The sequence below is a fragment of the Notamacropus eugenii genome, chromosome 7 (genome assembly GCF_028372415.1).
Source record: "Notamacropus eugenii isolate mMacEug1 chromosome 7, mMacEug1.pri_v2, whole genome shotgun sequence".
NCBI lineage: Eukaryota > Metazoa > Chordata > Mammalia > Diprotodontia > Macropodidae > Notamacropus > Notamacropus eugenii.
The window spans coordinates 14,187,549-14,213,295 of record NC_092878.1 but is presented as its reverse complement, the minus strand read 5'-3'; the positions used below and the strand labels follow the sequence as shown (position 1 = coordinate 14,213,295).

General features: G+C 37.1%; 1 protein-coding gene across 2 annotated transcripts; it reads left to right on the top strand.

Annotated features, from left to right (window-relative positions):
- Window positions 1-14,510: 14,510 nt before the first annotated feature.
- Window positions 14,511-17,829, top strand: LOC140513863 (olfactory receptor 11H4-like). Of its 2 annotated transcripts, XM_072623841.1 has the most exons (2): window positions 14,511-14,536; window positions 16,893-17,829. In XM_072623841.1, exons 1-2 carry the CDS (start codon window positions 14,511-14,513, stop codon window positions 17,827-17,829), a joined length of 963 nt encoding a protein of 320 aa, XP_072479942.1. The 2 variants fall into 2 exon arrangements, with proteins under 2 accessions (XP_072479942.1, XP_072479941.1); XM_072623840.1 differs by lacking the exon at window positions 14,511-14,536 and having other exon boundaries at window positions 16,861-17,829.
- The last annotated feature ends 7,918 nt before the right edge of the window (window positions 17,830-25,747 follow it).

The following is a 25,747-nucleotide window of genomic DNA, read 5'->3' as shown; positions in this document are numbered from 1 at the left end:
ACAAGCCATATGTGTGAATTTCACATGTGGTTCTATACTCTAATACAATTCATCAAACATTGATTACATGCTTCCTGTGGGCAAAACAATGGAGGAAATGCAAAGATGAATAAAGACAATTGAGAAAGGCACAGTCTCCCACTGCTGCTGCAGGTTATACTTTGGGGGTGAGTTGAGAACATCTCAGGATGATTCCTCATCCTTTCATGTGCAACATGTCGTGATCCATCTATATCTCAACTCAATAACAGTAGGACTCATGTAGACATTTAATCTTAATCCACTCAGTCAGCTTTCACTCCAAATTCGATGTTGAGTATTGAAAGAGCTTCAGCTGTCTGGGTCATGGCATACCAAACTAACCTAGCTTGTGTCTGCTGAGTTCTTTTTACTTGAGGAATCAGAGTAGGTCTTCCTATGGTCTGCCAAAGGCCTTTTTTAAGGTTTCCAAAGAACAAGAGACACAAGGGTTATCTGATCAGGCGCCTCTCATCCATACCATGAAGCAGCTTACCTCTGTTATCACTACCACACAATTCCTCAACTGTTCTTCCTTATTCTCAGACTTCAGATTCTTAGCACAGTGCCCTAATCTGGATGTCTGTTCTCAGTCTTATAGAAGTATGAAATTAATGAAGACAGATTGCAGTAACTATCAATTGGAGTCTCTGGATTCTCATTCTCGTTTTGCTGAACTAGTGTAAAGTCACACAGATAGCATGAGACAAATCCAAGTAAATGCAAGCATGAAATTTGGAACTCCAGAGACAAGACTGTCAAACGCCTCAAGTTTCCTAAATGAAAGTATGGATACATTTTTGAAATAAGATTCAATTTTGTTTTTAAAGGGAGATGAAAGGAAAAACCTCTATTTGTCAGAAAGTTTAATAGTACTTTTTCACTTAATTTCAAAGTCCTGACAGTTTTTTCCTTCTCACTATTCATTAAAGTCAAATTATTTCAATAAATAGAAGCTGAGTTGAATCAACAGGAAGAATTTATGGAATACCACTTGTGTTCACAGGACTACTTTGACGTTTCAGGATACAAAAAAGAGCCATTCCTCAATAGATAAATGATCAAAAAATATGAACACATTTTTAAAGAACTGCAGGTTATAAATTGCACTAATGACTATTTCAAAATGTGCCCCAAATCAATAATAATATGAGAAATACAAATTATAAGCTCAATGAAGTTTTGCCTTTCACCCTGACCAAGAAAACAAAAAGAGGAATAGTCAGTGTTTGAGGGACTGAGGGAAGAAACAACACATATATTGTTGGTTGAGTTGTGAATAAGTCCAACCATCCTAGCTAACCATTTGAAATTATTTTTTAAAAAAAGTAACTTCACTGATTATATTTTTTGATCCAATAAATCCTTTTACTAGACATATGCCCCAAAGAGTTCAAAGATAGAGGCAAGAATGACAAGGACTCTCTAAGGTAGCAAAATACTGGAAACAATGTGAATCCTCATCAGATGGAGAATAACTTAGGAAACTGTGATACATAAATGTAGTTTATATTATTTTGTAATATGATCAAAGGAATTCAGAGAAAAAAGGAAAAATTTATATGAACTAATATGGATTAAAATAAGTAAAAACAGTATATACTATCCACAATGACAACTAAAATAGAAAGGAAAATATCTCAAGAAAGAATCTGAGCTCTGGACAATTGAGAAAGGGGAAAAATGATCCTAGAGAATAAATAAAGGAACGTACCTGTCTCATTGTAAGGAGGGGTGGGGAAGGAAGGGATACAGTAGGGTAGAATGTTGTATGCATTATTAAGTATGGTGACTATGAGGTACTGTTGATAATTGGTTTTCTTTGTTATAAAGGAGGGTTCAATGGGGGGAGGGGGAAGACAACGGTGTAAATCTAGAAACAACCATGATGTACAAAGCAAGGGCATCAATAAAACATTTGTGAAACCTAAAAAAAGAACCAGGTAGAACTATTACCTTGCAAACATGCCTGATCTTATAGGTACCATTATGGTATCACTGATTCTATGCCCTTTGAACTATACCATTTTGTTTTGTTATAGGCTTCAGGGAATAGACAACATTTTTATATAATCTACTCGTATTGTTTAAGCCTTTGTCCATTAAGAAGCTAAAATGGAAAATCCACTGAGGGAACAACTACGTAGATTGAGGTTTTAAGTTAGTAGAACTACTGACTCCCTTGCCTCCATTTTTTTAATGTTTTCTTTTTTTCCAATTACATGCAAAAAATTTTTTTAATGTTTTTTTTAAATTTTGAGTTCCAAATTCTCTCCCTCCCCTCACTCCTCCCTTCCTTCTCTCGTCTCTCCCTGGGATGGCAAACAATTTGATAATGCATGTGCAGTCATTCTGTGGTCCTCACATTACTGAACATTTTATTTGTGACATAGATCAGTGATGACCCTGTCACGTTTTCCTCCTGCTGCCACTGTAATTCTGTTCTAAATTTTAAGCTGCATCATCATCTTCCTCTCCATACTCTACATACTTTACAGCCTTGGCTCTAACATCCAACTACTAGGAGCAGTGCTGCAAGTTCCTTCAGCTGCTGGCCAGCATAAGGCCTTTTCCATACCTGGATCCCATGTGGCTGTGGTCTGTCTCTTCTTTGGGAACCTGTGATCATGTATGTGAACCCAACATCTCAGGAGAAGTACAGAAGATAACAACCTTGTTTTACTCAGTGGAGATTCTCCTCTTAAACTCCCTGATCTATAAAGCCTTCAAAATGAGACAAAGGCTACCCTGAGAAAAGTAATGGGGAAAGCTTCAGAATAAACAGTCACATATATGAATTTTACATGTGGTTCATTACTCTCATGACTTCAGCAAACAATCATATGCTTTTTATTGGCAAAACATTGGAGGAGATGCAAAGATAAATAAAATATAATACAGAAAATAACCTTCCTACTAGTTTGAAGATTATAATTCAGTGAATTGAAAGAGGGCATCATCCCAGAAAGGTCTCCAATCCTTTAGCCTTTTATGTACTGCCTCTCCTGGTCCAGCTGAGCTTCAGCTGAATGACATTAAGATAAAGTACAACCATTACCTGTCAAACATAGAAGATCTTGTAAGTGTCAAAAAGGTATTATTGATTCTGTGCAGTTTGGGTTGTTCTATGATGTTTGGACATTGACTTCTGGCAAAAAAAAACCACATTTTTATGCAATCACCTCATTCTATTTGTGCCTAGCAACACTCTGTGAAGCAGTATGGCTTTGGAAGCTAAAATAAAGAAACAAAAGAGATTTTAGTGGAAGATGCTAAGCATCACCTCTTCTTTAGTAAACAGCCAGGGGTGTGCTGGAGGTTGTAAAAGGTTTGGGTTGTCAGTGTGCTCCCCTCCATTTCTTCTCTACTCAATTCCACTCTAACATTCCCAAACAAAATATTCATCTCTCTAGTCATCCTCACCACTCCCTTTTGTTTTGTCTTCCCATATTAAAATGTAAGTTTCTTCAAGATGCAGACTACCTTTATTTTACGTTTAAATCCCCAATACTTAGCATACTGCTTGGGACATGCTAGATGGTTAATACAGGCTTTTAAATTCATTTTCTTTCCAAGTCCACAGTTCTTTACTCTGAATACAACAAAGCAGATGAATACAACAAAGCAGATGAATACTAAGGATCTTTTTAAGAGGAATGAATGTCAGGTGAATTGCCTAGGGCTACAACCTAAGAGGTCTTCCTGAGGCCAAGCCCAGCAATCAAATTAGCTACATAGTGATGTCTCATTTATAAGAGGCCATTATGAGACATTTTGGTATTGTAATCATTTCTTCAGTACTAGCAGTGGCAGCTAGGTGGTGTAGTGGATAGAGCACCAGTGCAGGAGTCAGGAGGACCTGAGTTTAAATCTCACCTCAGACATTTGACATTGACTAGCTGTGTGACCTTGGGCAAGTCACGTAACCCCAATTGCCTCATCCTGGGTCATTCTCAGTCATCCTGTTGGATATCTGGTCACTGAATTCAGATGACTCTGGAGGAGAAGAGAGGCTGGTGATCCGCACAGCCTTCGCTCACTCAAAAACAAAGTCAAGTGCAAGTCATGTCATCATTTCACACACAACTAGCAGTGGCAGAAGATCTATGGCATCTAGGTACATTTGGGATGCATTTGTGAGGCTCAGCCAGAGTTTTTTAAGTGGAATTTCCATTCCATGCATCTTTATTTATAAAGGCTTAGCTATTATGATATACAGTGAGATGCACCCTCTTTCTGCATTCATCTTCTTTCCAAATCATGGGAATTTCTTGATTTGTAGAACCTGAATTCATAGACTTTCATTTTCTGAGTCTTTTCAATATTTTTGGAATGAGCTACAAGGGCTCTTTCCATACCACTCCCAGTAAAAAGTTGAAGTAGTAGCTGTTGGCTTGAGGAGGTCTTAAAATTCTCAATTTCTGCCAAAGTTAATAATAAGTGAATATAATTTCACTTTCTTAACTTAATGGTAAGAAGCAGCATGGCATAAGAGGTGATCATTATGTCAGCATGACCTCGAGTCAAATCCCATCTTTGACATTCATTTACTGTAACCATGGGCAAATCATTTAACTTCTCAAGGGGTGCTCCAGGCAACTTTCTAAGACTATAAGTTACCGATAAGTCACAGATCTGATTTAGTTGAAGGAATCTCCACACAACAAACTCCCTACGCTGATGAAATCACAGGGCCAGACCTCAAAACAAAAAAACATTTAATGGAATAAACTAATAAAGTAGGTAAAATTGTGCCTAGAAAAGAAAATAAAAATAAATTCATTTTCTAACAAAACTGAGTGTTTCAAAAGTATCTGAGGAACCTTTTGAGAAAGCAAATTAAACCAGATATTTATATATAATTTCTTTGGTTCTCTTGAGTAGGGACATAAACCAGAGAGATTTTGAGCAAGATATCCCCCTCACCTAAACTGCAGTTGAGTGTTCACCTCATGAGCTACATTGACAGAAAGATGATATTTAGAGATGGGGTTGTCATCTGGAATTGTCATCTAGAATGCTTTTGGAGAAATTAGACAATTCACTGAAGTATGGGCCACCATGACCAAATCAGAGGAAGGTCAAACCAGACTGGGAACACTCTAACAGGGAAGTCTACCATCACTTCTATGATATATTTCAGTGTGAGATATGTAGTCTATTTTCTTAATACTTCATCTATTTCCTCTTCCCCACTAACTAGTCTAGCATTTTCCAGTCTTCATACAAACCAACTCTACCATATTTCCCTGCTTTGGTTATTAGATTTCCTCACCTGTGTATATTGTTTTAATATAAAATTACATTCTTCCTCCTTTTTTTCCTGTCATATATCTTTTTTCTTTTTATGCTTTTTTATTTTGTTCAATTTTTTTGAACTTAAATACTAAAATTCAAATACACAGTAAGAAAAGAAAAAGAAACATTATAAACTTAAATACTAAACTTAAAGGAAAAATAAGAAAAGAAAAACCAGCATTGCCATGTGTACAGCAGAATATCAGAGGATTCAAAATAAACAGCAATTAACTTCATTTTCAAAAAAGCCTTATAATCAATATTACACATTGTGTTCAGAACCATCCATCTTTCCTTTGTTTCTTTGTATCCTGTATCTTTTAGCTATTATTCTAATATGGAAATATATCCAGTTTATAGTCTCAACAAGTCTCAGTGATAAATATGAGATCAAATTTGTCTCTTTTCCTTACAATCTCTTGCTCATGTTGCCCAATACCCATTCTTTGTGCATTTATTTATAGATACCTGAAACCAGGCTAATGTTTCATTCTTTGTCTCCTGCGAACCTCTGGGAATCTCAAATGCTATTCTACTAACACTGAAGATACTCTGTCTTACCTTCCTTAGAATATATGAGAGATAATTTTCTCAAACTTTCTTTTCAGTTTAAAAGTACTTTGATTAAATTTGAAGAATTATAGTCAATAATAATATTTTACATTTTATTTGTAATTTATTTATATTTTAGGCCACTATTTATTTTTTATTTTTATGCATTATTCATATTTCATATTTTAAGCCACATTTCAGAGGTCCAAGAACAATCTTCAGATGCTGTCTTCATAGTCAACTTTTGATTTCCCAATTTTGCCCTCCTCTTTTGAATCCTTGGTGTTCAATAAGCAACAACAATGGAATTCTGATATGTGCCAATAAACTATTCAGGGATTATTTATTTTGCCCAAGTCCTTAAAATCATTAGAAATGCTTTCTAGATCCTTCTGGCATTATGTGAACATGTGAATTACTGCAACTAATAGTTAGCTTGTCTGACCAATCTTGTGAAGATTTTCTGACATTTCTTGAATACATGACCAGGGAAAACAACAGACATCTCTATTGCTATTTGGTGAACAAATAGCATCCTCTCTGTCCTCCTCATCAGGGATCCACCTACTACCACTACATACTTCTTCTTCCTGGGACACTGTGGGGTGTTAAGGGAGAATTAGCACCTCTGGCATGAGGGCTTGCTGTGTCCTTTTCAGGGATGCTTATCCACCTTTGGTGTCCAAGTAGTCACCAGCTCTTACCTATGGCTCCAAAAAGCTGCAGCATGAACATGAGCCACATTCCGATAAACCATTTCAGCAGACAGGCTAAACCAGATTAAGGGTAACTGAAAGGCTTCTGACTTGTTGGTGAGCAAAAGGGATATTTACTCCAAGCATGTGAAGACTTCCCTCCAGCAGAATGGGAAGATGAAAACAATTTGTTTCAATGACCATGAAGGTGACTGAAGCAGGCATTATGAGCTCTTAGAGTTTGGACAGATATCAAAGGCACCAAAATCATCCACTGCATCCCCTGTCATCAGCAGTCACCCTGACTTTTATCTTGCCACTACACTGAGAAGACTATGGAAGAGAGAGTGAGGCTGACAAATTTATACAACTCTGCTTCACTTAAATCCAATCCACACACAAGTCAAGATATCACTGTGATGTCATTGGTCCTCTTTGAAAATGCAGGAAGAACAGCCAAAATAACTAAAGGATCATTCATCTGGCAGCACCCATAGATACACATCCTCATTCCTTAGAAAACAGCTACATCTTTTTAAGAGGTTCCAGTCCCTCCCTACCAAGATGATCTTCAGATCTTTCTTAGTTCCATGTAGCTAATGGAATCTCTTCTTCACTTTCTCCTCTATGTGATAGTATTCTACTTGCTAATCTGAATCTGCAGAAAACTTTTCTTTTTGTTGGCAAAGCAAAGCCCTTCTTCTGTGTTTTTAAGAAAATACTTCTTTTATTTCATTCTCCCTGATAACCTAAAGAATGAAAAAAAGTCCTTAAATCTTGTTATCTTCTCTTCTAAAAGGAAGACTAATCCATGTATTAAACCCAGAGAGCAATCATTTGACTATTGTAGAAATAAAAACGTTACATACTAAATGCAGGTCATTCAAAATTGTGCCTACTGGCCTGTAATGTTAATGGAATGGGGAGATCTTTCCCACCCATTAATGGGCCTATGTGACCTGCTTTGAGCTTTCGCCCAGCCGCCTACTGTGATGGAGTCTGCGTCACATAGAGCTTGAGTTGCATGGAGTCCATGGTGGGAGGAGCTTGTTAAGTGAGTGTAGTATGAAGGGTGTGGCAGGAAGTGAGAGTGAGGCAGAGCTGAGAGAGAGAGCAGGCAGAGCAGAGCAGCTAGCATGAGTGAGAGAGGGAGGAATTTTGCCTAGGGGAGCTTGTTTGTGGGGAGGCCTAATAGAGGGAAGGCTTGGGGATGGTAGTGCTCCCTGGATTGGTGATGGTGTGTATAAACTTCTTTGTTACCATGGTGGATTTGCCTTTCTGGTATTGGAATAAATATCTTAATTTCATCTTTTAGGAAGACAGTTATTTATGTTTTGTGAATTTATCCTTGAAATAGGCATGCACATTCATAGTGGCTGCAGTGGGCATCATATTGGCGTTACATGGCCATACTCACTGAAAGTGAGATCCTTGGTCTTTGCCTTGGTCAACACCTCCCTAGATCTGTACCCATGATTGTTGGTACCCATCCAGACCACTATAATCTTGGGAGCAAGTATGTCCTGAATCTACATTCCAGCTCCCACAGCAAGAAAATGCTAAGTACTATTCTCACCAATCCTGAAGTTGAGTATATCCAGATGTTGTTATTATCCCCTCTAAACAAATGGAAAACTATTTGGCTTCAAGTTTGGAGAAATCACTCTCCTTGCTTCTCTACAGTCTAATTAGCATTTTGAAAAACATACCTGATTTCATTTCCTTTCCCTATTACTTATCTTGTCTTTATCTACTTTGAGTTCTTTTTTTCTCCATCTCTTCCTCTTTTCCTTCCTTCTCTTCAAATAATTCTCCTCCTTCTGCTTCACCTTTTTCTTCTTTAGTCCTTCATCTTTTTCCTCTCTTCCTAAAGTCCTCTCAAGTCAATTCCTTATGTTGAATCTCTAGTCTTCCATCTTCTTTAGCACAGATCTTCCTCCTTAACTTCTCCTTAAGTCTTTTGTCTTTCTCAGTTTCAATCTGTGACCTTTTTCACAATTCCATAGCCCTCAAATCACCTTTACAATTCCTTCTTTTTCTTCTTTTTCTCCTTCTTAAGCTCAAGATATCCTCTTGGTATTCTCCTTCTTCTTCAACTTTCCACCACAGAAGTTGGAATGAGAATTATAACTGATTACTTCAAGGTGATCAGGAAAAAAAAGGAACAGAACCTATATGTTCTATAATATTTATAGTAGTTCTTTTTGTGGTGGCAAAAAATTGGAAATTTGGGGGATGCCCATGAATTGGAGAGTGACTAAAGAAGTTGTGGTATATAATTGTGATGGAATACTACCATGCTATAAGAAATTATAGGCTGGTTAATTTTAGAAAAACATGGAAAGACTTGCCCGACATAATGAAAAGTGAAATGAACAAAATCAAGAGAACTTTGTGTACAGTAGTATGAGACTATCATGGCTCCCAATGAGGGCACAATCTACTATAGGCAAAATGGGATATAAGGATATGATGGAAAGAACCCTACATTAGGAAAACACAAGAGACCCAAACACCAGTCCTGGTTCTGTCACTGTTTATTTGGTCTTAGCAAATCATTTAAGATCTGTGAGGTTCTCTAAAATGAGAGGCCAGACTAGATGATATCTAAGGTCACTTCAGGTCAAATTACTATGATTTTGTATTTGGACACAGACTAGAGAAGTGATATCAAACTCATATAGAACTATAGACTACTTACTAGTTCAGAAAGTCAAAAATTAACATTGTCTATGTTGTGTTTTTGTTGGTTTTGTTAAATATTTCCCAACTATGTTTAAACCTGATTTGGGTGGCACTCCAGAATTTAGTAGACCATGAGTCTAATACCTCTGGACTAGAGAATCCCTATGGTAACCTTCAGCTCAAAATTGTATAATTGTAAGACAGGTATAGGGCTAGCTACAAACTTGCAGTGAGTATGGCTATGAATACTCAACTCATACATTGGAATTGCCCACATGCAAAGCTGTAAGATGACAGGCTAATAAAATCACATTCAGACATGGCACCTCTCTCTGTAGGCAAAAACAGGCACATAAATAGAGTTTATATATATATATATATGCATATATATATATATATATATATATATATGTCAGGAAAGTCTAGTCTGGTATCAAGTCGTTAAGTGGTCCAGAAAGAACATCAGAATTAAGCTCTCCACACATCCTAACCATCATCTAAAATGCAAGGGAAGTGATGGACACATACCTGTATCTTTGCCAGGAGCCCCCAGCCCTAGGCCTCCTAACATTAGAGTTATGATTACAGTGCTGACCTTCATCCACTCATCAACACAGTTATTCACATATGTCATAACTACAGTGTATCCGTCATAAGCAAATTAGTATATGATGCTCCACTGACCATTTCATTCTGGAGCTAATCATTTGATTATGTAACTTTCTTCATTAGTAGTTCTTAATTCAATATAACAATATGTGGCCAATTGGGGAATGGCTGAACAAGTCACGGTATATGAATGCAATGGAATACCATTGTGCTACGAGAAACGATGAACAGGAAGACTTCAGAAAAGCCTGGAAAGATTTAACATGAGCTGATGCTGAGTGAAATGAACAGAACTAGGAGCCACAGTGTGCGAGGACTGTTTTTGATAGACAACCCTCACAGCAATTCAATGACCTAGAACATTCCCAAAGGACTCTTGAGGCAAAATGCCATCCACGTTCAGAGAAAGAACTATGGAACTGGAACGCAGAATGAAGCAGACTGTTTTCTGTTGTGTTACATTTCGTTTTGGTTTGGTTTTTCTCATGGTTTCCTCCCGTTCATTTTAATTCTTCTATGCAACATGACTAATGTGAAAATGTGTTTCATAAGAATGTATGTATAGAACTCATATAAGACTGCATGCCCTCTCAATCTCAGGGAGAGAGAGGAAGAAAATTTAAAACATATGGAAGTGATTGTTGAAAACTGAAAACAAATAAATTAATTTTTTAAAAAATGATATGTGGCAAAAGAGAAGCAGAGAACCATAAGCCTTGGCAATCAGGGAATCGATACAATTACAAGGCAGCACATTATTGGGATCAACATGATTTCACAGAAACACAAAAGTTTAGACTTAAAGGAACCTTAGCAACCATTGAATGCAATTTCTGATGTGTTCATCAAGTTTCAGACTTCTGATGACAGATAAACCATTACCTCCCAAAGGCAGCTCTGTCCCACCCAACCACCCTTCCAGTGTTTAAAGACAGCTATCAAGACTTCTCTTTTCCAGCTGAAGCATCCTCAATTTCTTCAGCTAATTATCATATTACATGGTCTCAAGGCCTTGCAGTACCCTGATGATCAGGGCAGAGTAGAGAAGAACTATCACTTCTTTATTCCTGGCGATTCTTCCTCTCTTAATGCTGCCAAAGATCCCATTACTTTGTTTTCCTATTGAATCTCAAGACATTCATAAAAGCCTTGCAGATTCTGAAACCCAAAATTTTTTTCCAAATAAACTGCTACTTGAGCATTACTTCTCTTTTTCAATGTATTATCTGATCCTCATAAGATTAGCAACAGATATATTTTTGAAAAATTGCTGGAATGAGAACCAAAATGTTGAGATAAGCACTGTGCTATTGTTGTTCTTTAGTCATTATTCAACGATGTCTGACACTTTGTAACTCAGTTTAGGGTTTCCTTGACAAAAGCTATTGGAGTGGTTTGCCATTTCCCTCTCTGACTCATTTTACACCTGAGGAAACATTTCATCAGACAGTGAAGACACCTGTGGATCATTAATCTTTTCCTCTTTCCCAAGAGATGATGGTTTCTCAGTAGATTATCCCCCTTTTTTAAAAATAGAAGCTCTCCTGAGATCCACCAAGATAGTTCCCCAAATTTTTATCTCCTTCATTATGTCTAGTTATACCAAAGTATCCAATGTACATCCAAACTGATGAGGGAGGAGGTGCTAATGCAGGAGGGACATTTAAGGCAGCATCTAATAATGCCTGAGAAGAAACCTGGGACTTCAAAGAAATAATTTACATGAAACATAAATCATGTCCTGTGGGAGACTGACTCTCTGCCATCTCCACACCCCTTTTTAAATCCCTTTCATCAGTGATCAGATTCTAAGAGTTTCTAGCTATTAACTGGTTTAAAATAAACACCATATACCACTCATTGAACAACTTCATCTATTTAACCAATGAGGGTCCAGGAAGGTCACTCAGGTTTTCCAGAGGTTTCTTCTTCAACCCAGACTAGAAATGCCAAGTACCAAGTAAAGACAACATCTAAGCTGATGATCATCTGATCATTGTTTTTCTGCTTTCTTCTATGCACTAATTACTGGAAAGAACCCAACATTCTCTGTTCCTGTGCAGTCTATTCTGTACTCCATCAGAGCTGAGAAAAGGAAAGTTCCAAAGTTAATGCCACGGTTAGTATAGAGCTTTCTTAATATTCTGGGTGACCATTAAGTATGGATCAGAGGTCAGAAGAAAAACCTACAGAGTGCAGAATCCAGAATGCTTAGTTTCAGGTGAGTGAATGAATTGTTTGAATGGAAAGCCCAAACTTTGTGTTTCTCTTCTCAGTTCTTGACATAACTTTTGGATAAGACCACAGTGGGTAGCTATCTTTTCTTTCCATGCCCATGCATTACACAATTCTTCCTAGGAAAATTTGAGTTATGGCTACAGTTAATCTCTGTAATTCTGGCATGCTTTGAGACCTACAATTTTTATGTATCAAGTAACACTACATACTGTACATTTATGTAAATATACTGTTAGAATAATTTGGAAATTGGCATTCTCAGTATTCCTCCCAAAATTGACCTCCAACAAGATGTTGCTAATATTGAGTATTCATTCAAAAGTCTATGAGTGATTCTCAACTTTAGACCCCCCTCTTCTTCCTACATGAAGTCATAAGGCATAATTCATGACATATAAGCAATACATGTGGAAACTTATTAGTACAGAATTCATCATTAAGACAATACCCAGGAATTGGTTTTGCAGGATTCTATGATGTCATCAGCTAATGTTTCAGTAGCATTCCCTCCACTATGACTGCTTGTCTTAAGTTATAGTTCAAATGTAGATTTTCTTCCCCTTTTTCTACTTGATCTTCCATACTGATTTGTTGCCTTTGGTGGGTGTCTACGTCTCCTCCTGACTTAACCCCAGATTAAATCGTTCCTAAACTATATAAACTCCAGAAAGATAATCTAGATAGACCATTCAGTTTTCCTATGAGAAATCATGTGATTGATAGATTTATAGAGAAAATATACTTAACTCTAAGCACCCAATTGGAAAGATGCATTTTTTATTTCTACAGAAAATTATAAGAAATAATAGAACTTCACCAATAGGTTTGGGAAGGAATGCTGATAAAGAGGAAAGAAAGCAGCATACTTGAAGGCATCAAGCTGAATAAAAGCGCTAGGCATGTCCAAAGATGGTGGTAATTAGTTTGACTCAAGAATAGATTATAATAAGAAAGCTGAGAAATGTTTACAAATTGGTTGGGAGGGGGTTTGAGAAGTGTAGGCACAATACTCCTTCAGCTTAAATAACATGGTTAGCATTATTTTCAAGAGTATTTTAGACATAGGCAATCAGCAGAACAATAAATCAAGTCCTGATTGGTACTCTCTGTTGATTCCCAAGTAAAAATGCTCACAGTGAAAATTGCACTATCCTCTGATTTGGTTCCAGCACAGCACTGGGAGTAGGAGATAAGATTGTTGCTATAACAATGAAAAGGTAACCCTGCTGATCTTATGAGCAGGAACCCTGCTCATTTAGTCTCAAGATTAGGAGAATGCCCTGATATCTCTACTGGGTTATAGTCTTTGATTAACCAGGAAATTTCAGTAGTAAGCCACAACAGATGAATTAATGATGCAATTTCCACTGGCCTTCTCAATACTACAAATGCATAGGAAGCAAATATAAGGAGAGAGGAGGGAAAGATTTCAGCCTTTTGTCGAGATGAGACAACACACCTCTGGCGCTTTGAGTCCTAAATTTGATTCCCTTTTGTGTATGTTTGCACATATATCCCAACAGCATGATTTCCTTCCAGAGAAGGGAATTACCATTTATACATCCTTTACTATGTGCCAGGAACTTGGCTAAGCTCTTCTTACACACACATCATCTCATTTGATCCTCACAACAGCCTTACAAGTTGGGTACTATTATTATAACCATTTTAGAGTTGAAGAAACTGAGGTAGACAACAGTTGAGTGACTTGCCCAGGGTCACACAGCTAGTAAATGCCTCAGATCAAATTTGAACTCGGATCTTCCTAACTCTTGGCCTAGCACTCTATTCACTGCACAATCAGCTGTCTCTGAGGGTAAGGTATCCAGACGAGTACATGCTGTGTCTTCCCCAGATTGTTTCCTGAATTATCTCTTTTTTGTCAAACTGTGCTGATCTGGACAGAGTTAGCACTCTAGGTAGTTATCTTTCAATAATTGTGGCTTCGGGTTCTGCCGAAGCCTAATAAGTACATTCTTAGGCCATTTCTTTCTTTTTAAGTATGCCAGTTACATGTTATCCAGAAAGGTAGAGTGAATTTTGAATACCAACAAGAATAAGGAATTCAGAAGTATAGCATGTAAGAACTGGAAAGGACTTTGGTGATCAAGTCATTTGGAATTTATTCAATAGATTAAAAAAGTCATAAAATCTTTGGACAGTAGTGTGACACAATCTCTCTGGGATTGATTGGGGTTAAAAGAGACAATAGTCAGGAAGACAAGTTAAGAACAATTATATTCGAAGCAAGAGGTAATGAAGACCTGTACTTCTAGGTTGATGGTAGAAATAAAAAAGAGAGGACAGAAGTTATAAAAGGGGGAAAGCAATTCCATCCAAAAATCATCTGGGGGTTTTAGTGAACTATAACCTCAATGAATTAGTAGTGTGATCATCAAAAGTTATTCATTCAATATGGAACTGCATCCAGAGAGACATGAGTTACAGAAATTATTGTCCAAAAGTGAAAGTCTCCCCTGGTCAGATCATTTCTGAAATAGCATGGTTAGTTCTTGGTGCCATATATTAGAAAGAACATTGAACACCCAGAGGAAGGATAATGACCATGCTGGTGAAAGACCTCAAGATAATACCCTGTGGTTAAAGATCTTGACAAGAATTGTTCAATGGAACCAAAAGTGCTAAGCCAGAAAAAGAAAAACATTTGAAGGACTAAGACAGGTAAAAGGGATGAGACTTATTCTATTTGGATGCAGAGTGTATGTGTTTGTCCGTTGCTGAAGGAGACCATGCCATCGGAGAAATAATGACATGACTTGCACTTGACTTTTGTTTTGAGTGAGGAAGTGCTGTGCAGGTCACCAGCCTCACTTCTCTTCCAGAGTCATCTGAATCCAGTGACCAGATATTCATCAGGATGATTGGAGATGAGCCAGGATGAGGCAATTGGGGTTAAGTGATTTGCCCAAGGTCACCCAGCTAGTGAGTGTCAAGTGTCTGAAGTGAGATTTGAACTCAGGACCTCCTGACTCCTGCACTGGTGCTCTATCCATTGCACCACCTAGCTGCCCCAGAAGACAGAGTGAGAAACACAGGTAAAGTCCCTAAGGTACTTAAGCTTGACATTCATTGGGAATTTACTATTGGTGCTAACCATAAATTAGGTTGGATAGTCTCAGGAGGGAACAAGATACCCTTTGTGGCAGGTCTTTAGTCAAAGTGTAGATGACCACTTATGGGCTACATTATGGTGAGGATTCATGTTCACATGTGGGTTAGACTGGTGGTGTCAAATTCAAATAGAAATGGAGCTACTAAATCATACAGAAGGATCCTGTGGCTACATATTGACTGAGGAGGGAGGACATAAATCAACATTATCTGGGTTCTATTGTATTTTTCTTTATTTGTTATATGTTTCCCCATTTACATTTTAATCTGGTTCCTGTCATACTCAAGAGGGTGTGGGTCTCATGCAGCCCATGTGCTGTGTGTTTGAAACCTCGGGATTAGATCACATTAGACGATCTCTGTGGTCTCTTCCAACTCTGCGATTCTGTGATTGGTGGCATTTGCTTCACAGACAACTTTGCAGAAATGATTGTTCTGCAAAGTATTATAAACTTTATCAAGCATCAGGACACAATAAAGGATACATTTAATCAGCAGCAGAAAATTCCGTACTAAGCACTGGGTTTCATATCTGCTTAGTAATATGGAAAATGTATGCACTGTGTACTATGAATCATTGTCTTTTGATTTATTAGCATTAAAAGCCTCTACTAGACTTCTTAATGTAAATACCCAAGGTTAGGCCTTATAAGGATATGTTTTACTGTAATGAAAATGTATCAATTTGCAGTATTTTTAATATGCATTAGCTACATTAAGCAACATGACTTGATAGAAAGAATGCTGAATTCAGAGTAAAGACCCGAATCCAAATCCTGCCACCAATATTATTAGGTCTATAATATATAGTCAAGTAAATTTACAGCTCCGAGCCTCAGTTTACTCATCTACAAATTCAAGAAAATAATATCTGTGGCACCTAACTCCAAGCACTATTTTCCATGTCAAATGAGATATGTTTAAAGTGCAATTCAACGGCTGTAATGAAATTAAATGAAGATCCTGAGAAAGTATAAGCTTCTTAAGGTCAGGAATTAGTTCGTTTTTGTCTTTTCATTCAGATTAAACCAATCACTGCAGATTAAAATACTGCCAAAATATTATTTACCGATGTTTCAGAAAAGAGACCTCAACGTTGCTGCCAGAGTTAGTGAAAGAAAGCAAATGTTTCATGGTATACAAAGAACCACAGCTAACCTAGATGAAGCTCTGAAAACTGGGCTGTTAACCTTGCTGTCACTGAATGCTACCTTCACTAAAAGTCTCCCTTAATAAATCTTCCTTAAATACCTAGGAAGTTGCTACCACATTCTTGGACGAGGACAAGGGAAATCCTGAAGTCTTTTCTCTTCAGGTGCCTGAGTCTGTGGTATCGTGCTAATGAAGACATGATGGTCGCTTGAAATCTGAATTTGAGAATCAAACAAGATATGTTTATGTACATAAGTAATCACAAAGTAATCATTTAATAAATACTTATTTCTTTCTCCTCTTCCTTGAATGAGGCACCAGAAAAAGTTTGCTGGAAAAATAGAGAGGCTGTGGGTTGAGAGAGATATGGGATTATTATAAACTAATTTGCAAATGACAACATCTTTATTCTACAAACACTACAAAGTCCTCATTAAAATCCTCGTTCTAGTAATGTCTAAAATACAAGGTCATTGGTGTGATGAACTTTTCTGTCTTTTCCACAGCTCGAAGTTCAATGAACAAGTCAGGAGCACACACTGTGACTGAATTCATCCTCTTGGGTTTCTCTGCTCGCTGGGAAACACGAATCTCACTCTTTTCTCTTTTCTTCATCATCTATATCCTGACCATGGTAGGGAATGGGGCCATCATGTGTGCAGTGAGGTGGGACCAGAGACTCCACACCCCCATGTACATCCTCTTAGGAAACTTTGCCTTTCTGGAGTTCTGGTATATAAACTCCACTGTGCCCAGCATGTTAGAAAACTTCCTCTCAGAGACCAAAACCATCTCTTTTGCTGGCTGCTTTCTCCAGTTCTATTTCTTCTCCTCATTGGGTACAACTGAAATCTATTTCCTATGCATCATGGCTTATGATCGTTATCTTGCCATTTGTCACCCACTACATTACCCAGCCATCATGACCCTAAAGCATTGTTTCACCTTGATGTCTGTGTGCTGGGTGCTTGGCTTCTTAAGCTATTTTCTATCTACTATCCAGCTCTCTCAACTATCATTCTGTGGTCCCAACATCATTGACCACATTATTTGTGACATGGATCCACTGATGTCTCTGTCATGCGCTCCTGCTCCTGCCACTGAAATTCTGTTCTATATCCTAAGCTCCCTTGTTCTCTTTCTCCCTATACTCTATATCCTCGGCTCTTATATCCTCCTACTAAGAGCTGTGCTAAAAGTTCCTTCAGCTGCTGGCCAGAGTAAAGCCTTCTCCACCTGTGGATCTCATCTGGCCATAGTCTGCCTCTTCTTTGGGAGCCTTATGATCATGTATGTGAGCCCAACATCTGAAAACTCAAGTGATGTACAAAAGATCATAAGCTTATTCTATTTAGTGGTGACACCATTCTTAAACCCTCTGATTTATAGTCTCCGAAATAAGGAAATGAAGGCTGCTCTGAGAAAAGTCATGGGGATAGCTTCAGAATAAACAAAATTGCATACATGAATTTTACATGTGGTTCTATGCTCTAATGACAGACAATTCAACTCATCACACAATGATTAAGTGCTTACCTTCAGCAAAACAATGGAAGACACATAAAGATAAATAAAAGTCAATTGAAAAAGAAATATTCTTCTCCTACTACTTCTGAGAGTTAAGAGCTGAGATCAGACATCTTCCCAGGAAGTTCATGTTTTCATACCTTGCTTGACTGTCCTGGTTCAGTTGAATTTCAGCTCATAATAAAAATCAAATGAAACTATGACCTGAAAGCACTGATGATCGTATAGGTTTCAAAATAGTGTCACTAATTCTATACTTTTTGGATGGCATCATTCCGTTTTGCTATTGACTGCTGGAAACAGACGCATTTTTACAGTCTACTCACATTATTTGTGACTGAGGCCATTCACTGAGGTGATATGATTTTAGAAGCTAAAATTAAAAATCAACTGAAAAAATATAAATCAAGGCTTTGATGTAACACAACTACAAGTTGACTCCTTTGCATAATTTGTTTAGAACTATTAGTATAAATTGTCTTAGTAAATAGAAGTTTCTTTATCAATAAGAGAACATTTCAATGTATAAAGAACAAAAGGTGATTATTTATGAAACTATGAATTTCTTTAGGGAACAATTTAATGGTTTGCTCTTTTATATGTGACCTTTAATGACACACATACCATTCATTTGAATCCAAAAAACAGATGTTCAGTCACATTCGATCTTTAGTGATCCCATTTGGGGTTTGCTTGACAAAGATAATGGAGTAGTTTGCCATTTCATTCTCTAGCCTGGTTCATCAATGAGCAATCTGAGGCAAACAGGGTTCAGTGACTTGCCCAGGGTCACACAGCTAGTAAGTGCCTGAGGCCCATTTTGAAGTCAGGAAGATCACAGAGCTCTATCCATTGTGCCACCTACCTGGGAAACCAAATTAAAAACAACATGGTCCCTGCCATCAAGAACTTTACATTTTACTAAGGCAACAAACATGTAAACAGATAGTTAAATACAAAGAAGTTACAAAATTATACAAAATAATTTCAAGAGAGAGAAAACCTTAACAACTTGGGGGCAATCAGAAAAGTTACTGGAACTCTGTCTTGAAGCTATGAGTTTCAGGGGGTAGAAATGAGGATGTAGTGTTTCCCAGATGTGAAAGACCACTTGTACACTGAGTCCTGGTGGCCCCTCTCTGTACATGTGGCACTAGAGATTTTAGTGTAGAATGCTAATTTTCTCTTTTTCACTGTGTAACCATCAGGGTTGTTTTGGAGGTTGTTAAATTTTCAGTGTAAGCATTTACACCTTGGAAAATCAACGAATAAATTCCAGAATTGATGTTGATTTCTAGACTTTAGAAAGAGATGAAGAAAATGTGAAACATAAAAATTAAATTTAAAAATATGTCATAAATACATCTTGCTTCAGAAAGCCTTTGGTTAAACATTTACCAGCACACTCCTGTTAACAAACCAACTGTTCTCTTTTCTTATTCTTGGATTCACAGAATGAAAGCAACAGTAAGTCCAGAAAATAAAAGATATCCCTTAACTGCTTTGGGAACCAAGAATTGACTTTTTGATTTTATGGATGAGCGACCAACACACAGAGAGAGGACCTTCCAAGTCCTCTCATTCTAGGCAGTCTTTATCCATGTCATCCTTCACCCTATAAATCCTCCATAAGCAAGCTATAGAACATGCTGGTAGCCTTCCTCTCTGTCCTTAAGTTCCAAATGGGTGCATTTTGTAAGTTTTCAGTAAGATGAAGTACTCAATAACCACAGCTACAATCGCATAAACTAAAATCACACTATAACTAAGATGAAACCAGACCTGCGGAGTAGATGAGGAAATGAACCTTATTCCTTTCCTTGGAGAGGTGGAGGACTATGGAAGCTGGAAATGTTGAATGGTTACTGTGTTATAGGTTACACGTACCTCTTCTTCTTTGTGATAAATGAATACTTATAGGACTGGTTGAAAATAGGAGTTTTGGAAATGATTGGGATAGGAAAAAAAGTCATAATGCATTCATTTTAAAAAGATTAAAAATACAAGAAATTCGGATTGAACACATACTTATGTTTTCAAAAAACACTGAAATTCTTTAAAAATAATAGCCAAAAACTCAAACATCGGGCTAAAAACTTAATGCAACTCTCTCTCTTCCCTTATTCTTACCAAATGGTGAGCCCTCCTTCTCCATTTTGCTTCATGGTGTATTTTATGACTCTACCTGTAGGCAATTCATCACCGATAATATACTTCAGTCTACTTACACTACCATGCCTCTCTATCGTCCTTTGGGTCATGAATTGTGATTCATTGTATGAGCTATTGCTTCTTAATTCCCATATAGATAATATTCATCTCTTGAAGATTATTGGTGTTAAAAGGATGAGTATTTGTGGCAGGAAAAACATTGGGATTGTTAAAGGCACCACATAATAGTCCACATGAAATACAACCCATTCTCTTATTCAATTTGTGGACCAGAGCATTGTCCATTTTCAGGGCCTATATAAAACAGACAGACAGAAACAGAGATGGAAAAACAGAGAGAGACAGAGACAGAGAGACAGAGAGACAGGCTAAATCAATGAGCAACCTTTTGAATTGTATAACATAATCTGTAACCTATTAGTTTTATTCTTCATAAGAGGTCATGAATCTCCAGTATTCTGGGCCTTGACAAAAGCAGCACAATATTATTTACAAATAAGAACTTCTGAAAGACCCTATAATCAACTTCAGATCTGCAAAGGAATACTCTATGATAGTGGCAAAAAATTTTAGCACCACACAACCATGGTGAAAATGTATTTAATGGGAGTGTATGTGTAGAACCTATATAAAATTGTATGCTATCTCTGGGGGGGGGAGGAAAGAGGGGGGAAAGAGGGGGAGGGAGGGGAAAATTTTAAGTTATATGGTAGTAACTGTAGAATACTGAAAATAAATCAAATTTAATTTTAAAAAATTTTAGCACTATTCATTGTATTCTCTCCACATTTCCATCAATTTTGTGACTCTGAAAATGTGATTTCTGTGGAAAAAAATCATTTTCAAATACTTCATTGTTCTTACATTTTCATCAGGAGACATATTTAGTCTATTGTCATAACTCATATAGATAAGAAAAAAAGCATATGAGTTAACAGTTCTAGTAAGTTTTCAGTAATGTACCAGGCATGGATCACAAAAAAACTATGTAAGCTCTTCTTTCGTAAATTGGGTGCTCCCAATGCACCCACACAACTGCTTCAACATAAGAAGGATTATATAGGTCAGAAAAGGAGAAATGTATGGGAATTGTGTCAAAACTAAAAAGAAATATTCAGCCTCACATGAATGCAAAGTAAGCCAATGCTAATGTTGCATGGTGTCTGGAGAACAGGGGGCACTGCCAGAGGGGAGTCATCAGAACAACTGGGGAACACAAAACCAAGGAACAACAGGGCAAAGAACCGTGATATGTGGAGCAAGCGTGGACCAGTCATTTGATTGCACTGTGAATCATGTGAATTGCATAGGGTTCAGGCACGATATGTGACTCACCAGCAACTTTGAAGGAGGCAAACTTTTCTTGAAACTCTGGGGGTTCCCATGTAATTCTAGCGTTTTTCAGATGAAACATGCCCAATATTTTCATCATCATCTGATATGGTCTCTAGACCTTTCACAACCCTAATGACCAAGGTATCATACAGCATGACTATCACTTCCTTACTCCAGAAAGCTTTGTTTCTCCTAACGCTGTTCAAAATCTTAACACACAATTTTCCTGCTATATATCAGTTCTGATTCATATTCGGCTTTTGCAAACTTCTGAAACCTATTGAACTTTTTCCAGATAAATTTGCTACCTAATTATCCTTCCCCTCAATGTACAGTCTGCTGCTAATAAGATCTGCAGAAATGAGTCTAATAAACAGTGAGAAAGAAAGAAAGGAAGGAAGGAAGGAAGGAAGGAAGGAAGGAAGGAAGGAAGGAAGGAAGGAAGGAAGGAAGGAAGGAAGAAAGAAAGAAAGAAAGAAAGAAAGAGAGAGAGAGAGAGAGAGAGAGAGAGAAAGAAAGAAAAGAAAGAAAGAAAGAAAGAAAGAAAGAAAGAAAGAAAGAAAGAAAGAAAGAAAGAAAGAAAGAAAGAAAGAAAGAAAGAAAGAAAGACAGGAAGGAAGGAAGGAAGGAAGGAAGGAAGGAAGGAAGGAAGGAAGGAAGGAAGAAAGAAAGAAAGAAAGAAAGAAAGAAAGAAAGAAAGAAAGAAAGAAAGAAAGAAAGAAAGAAAGAAAGAAGGAAAGAAAACTGCAATGAGAATAGAAATATGTTAGGAGATATTAGCAACATAATTAGGAGTGACCATGGCATACAATAGGTTTATATCAATTTATGTGAAAGTGTGTTTAATAAAGTATGCACTTATCATGATTTAGCAGAAATGAAGAAAATCACACAAATTTAGAAAAATAAAAGAAAATAAATAAAGTGTTATAGCATGAATGTATTATGTAAATTTGCAGTAGATAAGCCAAGGAAGAGGATTCTGTTACAGGTAAAGCTCATTAGAAAGAAGATTCATGTGAGGTAAATATTTCATCGGGGCTAAAAAGCCCTATGAATCACGAAACACTTCCTCGTTCCCAAGAGAAGATGATTTCTCAAGAGACTACTCCTTCCTCTCTTAAACTAATGGACGTTCTCCTGAGATCCTTCTAGATATATCTCCAAACATGGATTTACTCCACTGGACCTAGTTTTACCTCCGAGGCAATCTACTATAAATGAGGGAGAAGGTACCAGTGTAGAAGGAGCAGTTAAGGCAGCAACCAAGGATTCTTGGAAAGACACCTGGGACATCAGGGGAACCATTTACATGGAAAACAAATTCTATCCCATGGGAATTTAATTCCCTTTGCCATCTCCCCTTCCCTTGTCCTTTCATCAGGGATCAGATGCCAAGAGTTTCTAGCTATTGACTGCTAAATAGAAATCTCTATTCAACTAATAAGGAAAGTGATCCAGGAAGGAGACACATTTTCCTGAGGCACCACAGATGGTGATCATATCTATTCTGCCTTTCTCTATGCACCAGCTACTACAAATAATCCAGAATACTCTATTCCTTTACAATCTATTCTATACTCTGCCAGAGCTAATAAAAAAAGGAAAGGTTCAGTCTTAATGCTACTGTAGGTATAGAGCTTTGTACGATGTTGGGTAACAATTAAATGTTGACCACAGATGAGAGGAAAGACTTCTGGGCTCAGATTCCAGATGACAGAATATAAAGTTTGAATGGGAAAATCCAAATTCAAAGTTTCTCTTCTCAGCTTTCTCCATCACCATTTGAAGAGGAGACCATGGTGGATAAGCTATCTTCTCTTTCCATACTTGTACCTCACACAAATCTTTCTCATAAAAATTGAATTGAGTCATGTTTACAGTGGTATGCTTTTAGGAATATCATTTTTGTGTTTTAGGGAACAATAATTCACAATACATATGAATCTGTATAATAATGGGCTGTGTGATCAAACAAGATAACATTTGTAAAATGCTTAACACAAAATCTGGCATAGAATAAGTGCTATTAAAAATGCTTATTCCCTTTTCTTTCCTTTCCCCTATTAGAGTGGGGTTTTCTCCAATTAAAAATTGTCATTATCAATACAACTTCTCCCAACCCTGAGCTTTAACAAGAAGCTGTAATATTTCTATTCATTCCCAAAGTCCATGAGTGATCCTTAGCTTTAGAATCCACTATACATCCTGCATGAAGTCATAAGGTATGCTTCATGATAGTGAAACTTGACATACAGAAATTTACTGTACAGAATTTACCACTAAGGGATGGTATATGTAATATCTCATCATAATCTATGCAGAATGATATTGTACCTTCACCTTTATGTTTCAATAACTTGTCCTCTATTATGATTTTCTGTTCTATTTTGTGGTTTCGAATAAAGAGGATCTTCCACTTCATCCACTTGCTTCTACTTACTGACTTGTTACATGTGCTAGGATTCTGTATCTCCTCCTGCCTTCAACCCAGATTAAACTATTCCTAAATCCTCTAAATTACCAGAAAGAGAATCCAAGTAGCTCATTTGGTTTTCCTATATGAAATCATCTTATATGTGTATATGGAAAGAGCATGACTACCTCTGAGGACCCAGAGGGAAAGTTACATTTTATTGCTTTATAAAATGAGAAAGAACAGAACTTCACCAGGAAGACTGGGAGGGGAGGACTATTTTAAGGGAAGGAAGCAGCAGGAATCAAGGCACCAAGATGGAGAAGTATATGTCATATTTTAGGAAAGGTGGTCATTAATTTCACTGTAGAATAAGTTACACATAAGGGAATAGTAGTACATAAAACTGGTGCTAGAAAAATGAAAAGACATTTGTACTACTGAGCTATCAGAAATGATGAGCTTAATGATTTTAGAAAAACATGGATAAAATTGCACAAAATAACAAAGAGCAAAATGAGCAGAACCAAGAGAATGTTGTATACAGTAGCAGAAAAATTGTTTTAAGAACAACTTGGAATGACTAAGTCACCTTGACTGTTATCAATACGCAAATTAACTACAAAAAGACCAATAAAGCAAGACGCAATCTGTATCCAGATAAAGAACTGATAAATAGAAGTATATATGGGATAATTTTATGTGTAAATATATATCTATATATATATGTGTGTGTGTGTGTCTGTGTGTGTGCATGTGTGTATGTAGATATATGTATATATATATTTGAGTCTAATGATAGCAATCAGGGTACGGGAGAAGGGGAGAAAAAAAGATAGTTCCATAACGACTTTAATACATATTTAAAAGGAATAGTAAATTCTACATAATAGATTTGCACTTTCATATACAAGCATCTTCTTTCTATTTTATTATGTTACAGAAATGCTTGTTTTATTTCATAAGTTTAGAATGAAATGAATAATTTTTTAAAAAGAAAGAAATTTGTCTAGGATAGCCTCAAGATCAGGAAAGTGTCTTAGCATCTCTGATAGGGCTATAGGCTGTTATTATCCAAAAAAATTCAATAGCTAGCCATAATAGAGGACATGCTGATATATTTTAAACTGATCCTCTCAGTACTGAAGATGCACAGCAAGCAAATACAAGGGGATAGAGGGAAGGAGCTCAGGCTCAAGTTGGGTTGGAATACCACATTTCTGGGGCCTTGGGTCCCAAATGATTTTTCTCTTCTGACATACCCTGCAAGCACAATTGACTTCTTTTAAGGGAATGTGTCTGGGGGTCTTATTCTGTGGATTTCCATAATTGTTTCCTGTATCTAAGGTATTTTGATCAAAATGTGCTGATCCGGAAACAGTTAACACTTAGGTAATTATCTTTTAATAGCTCTGGTTCAGGCTCAGCTAAAGTTTCAAAATTACATTATACATTTTTTCCCTTTCATTTTAATGTGTCAGTTAACATGTCACCCAAAAAAGTACACTGGGCTTTGAATATCAACAGGGATAAGGAATTTAGAAGAATAGTAGGTAAGAAGTGTAAAGAAACTTGGAGACCAGACAGTCATTTGGATTTTATTCAATAAAGGTAACAGGTCTTTGGGCATTAACGATGTTTGGGCAATAGGGTCACACAACCTCTGTAGGACTGATTGTTGCTGAGAGAGACTAGAGGCAGAAAGACAAATTAAGAAGAAATTCTAGTAGTCCATGCATGAGGTAAAGAAGGTCTGAACTACCATGGTGGTGGTGGAAATGGAAAGGGGAGGATAGAAGTTGTAAGGAAAAAAGAGGATGCTACATAAATATTCTATCCAGGAATGATCTGATTTCTTTTTGCTGCTGTTGTCCATCATGCCCTACTTGGGCTTTTCTGAGCTGGAGACGTTGGTCAT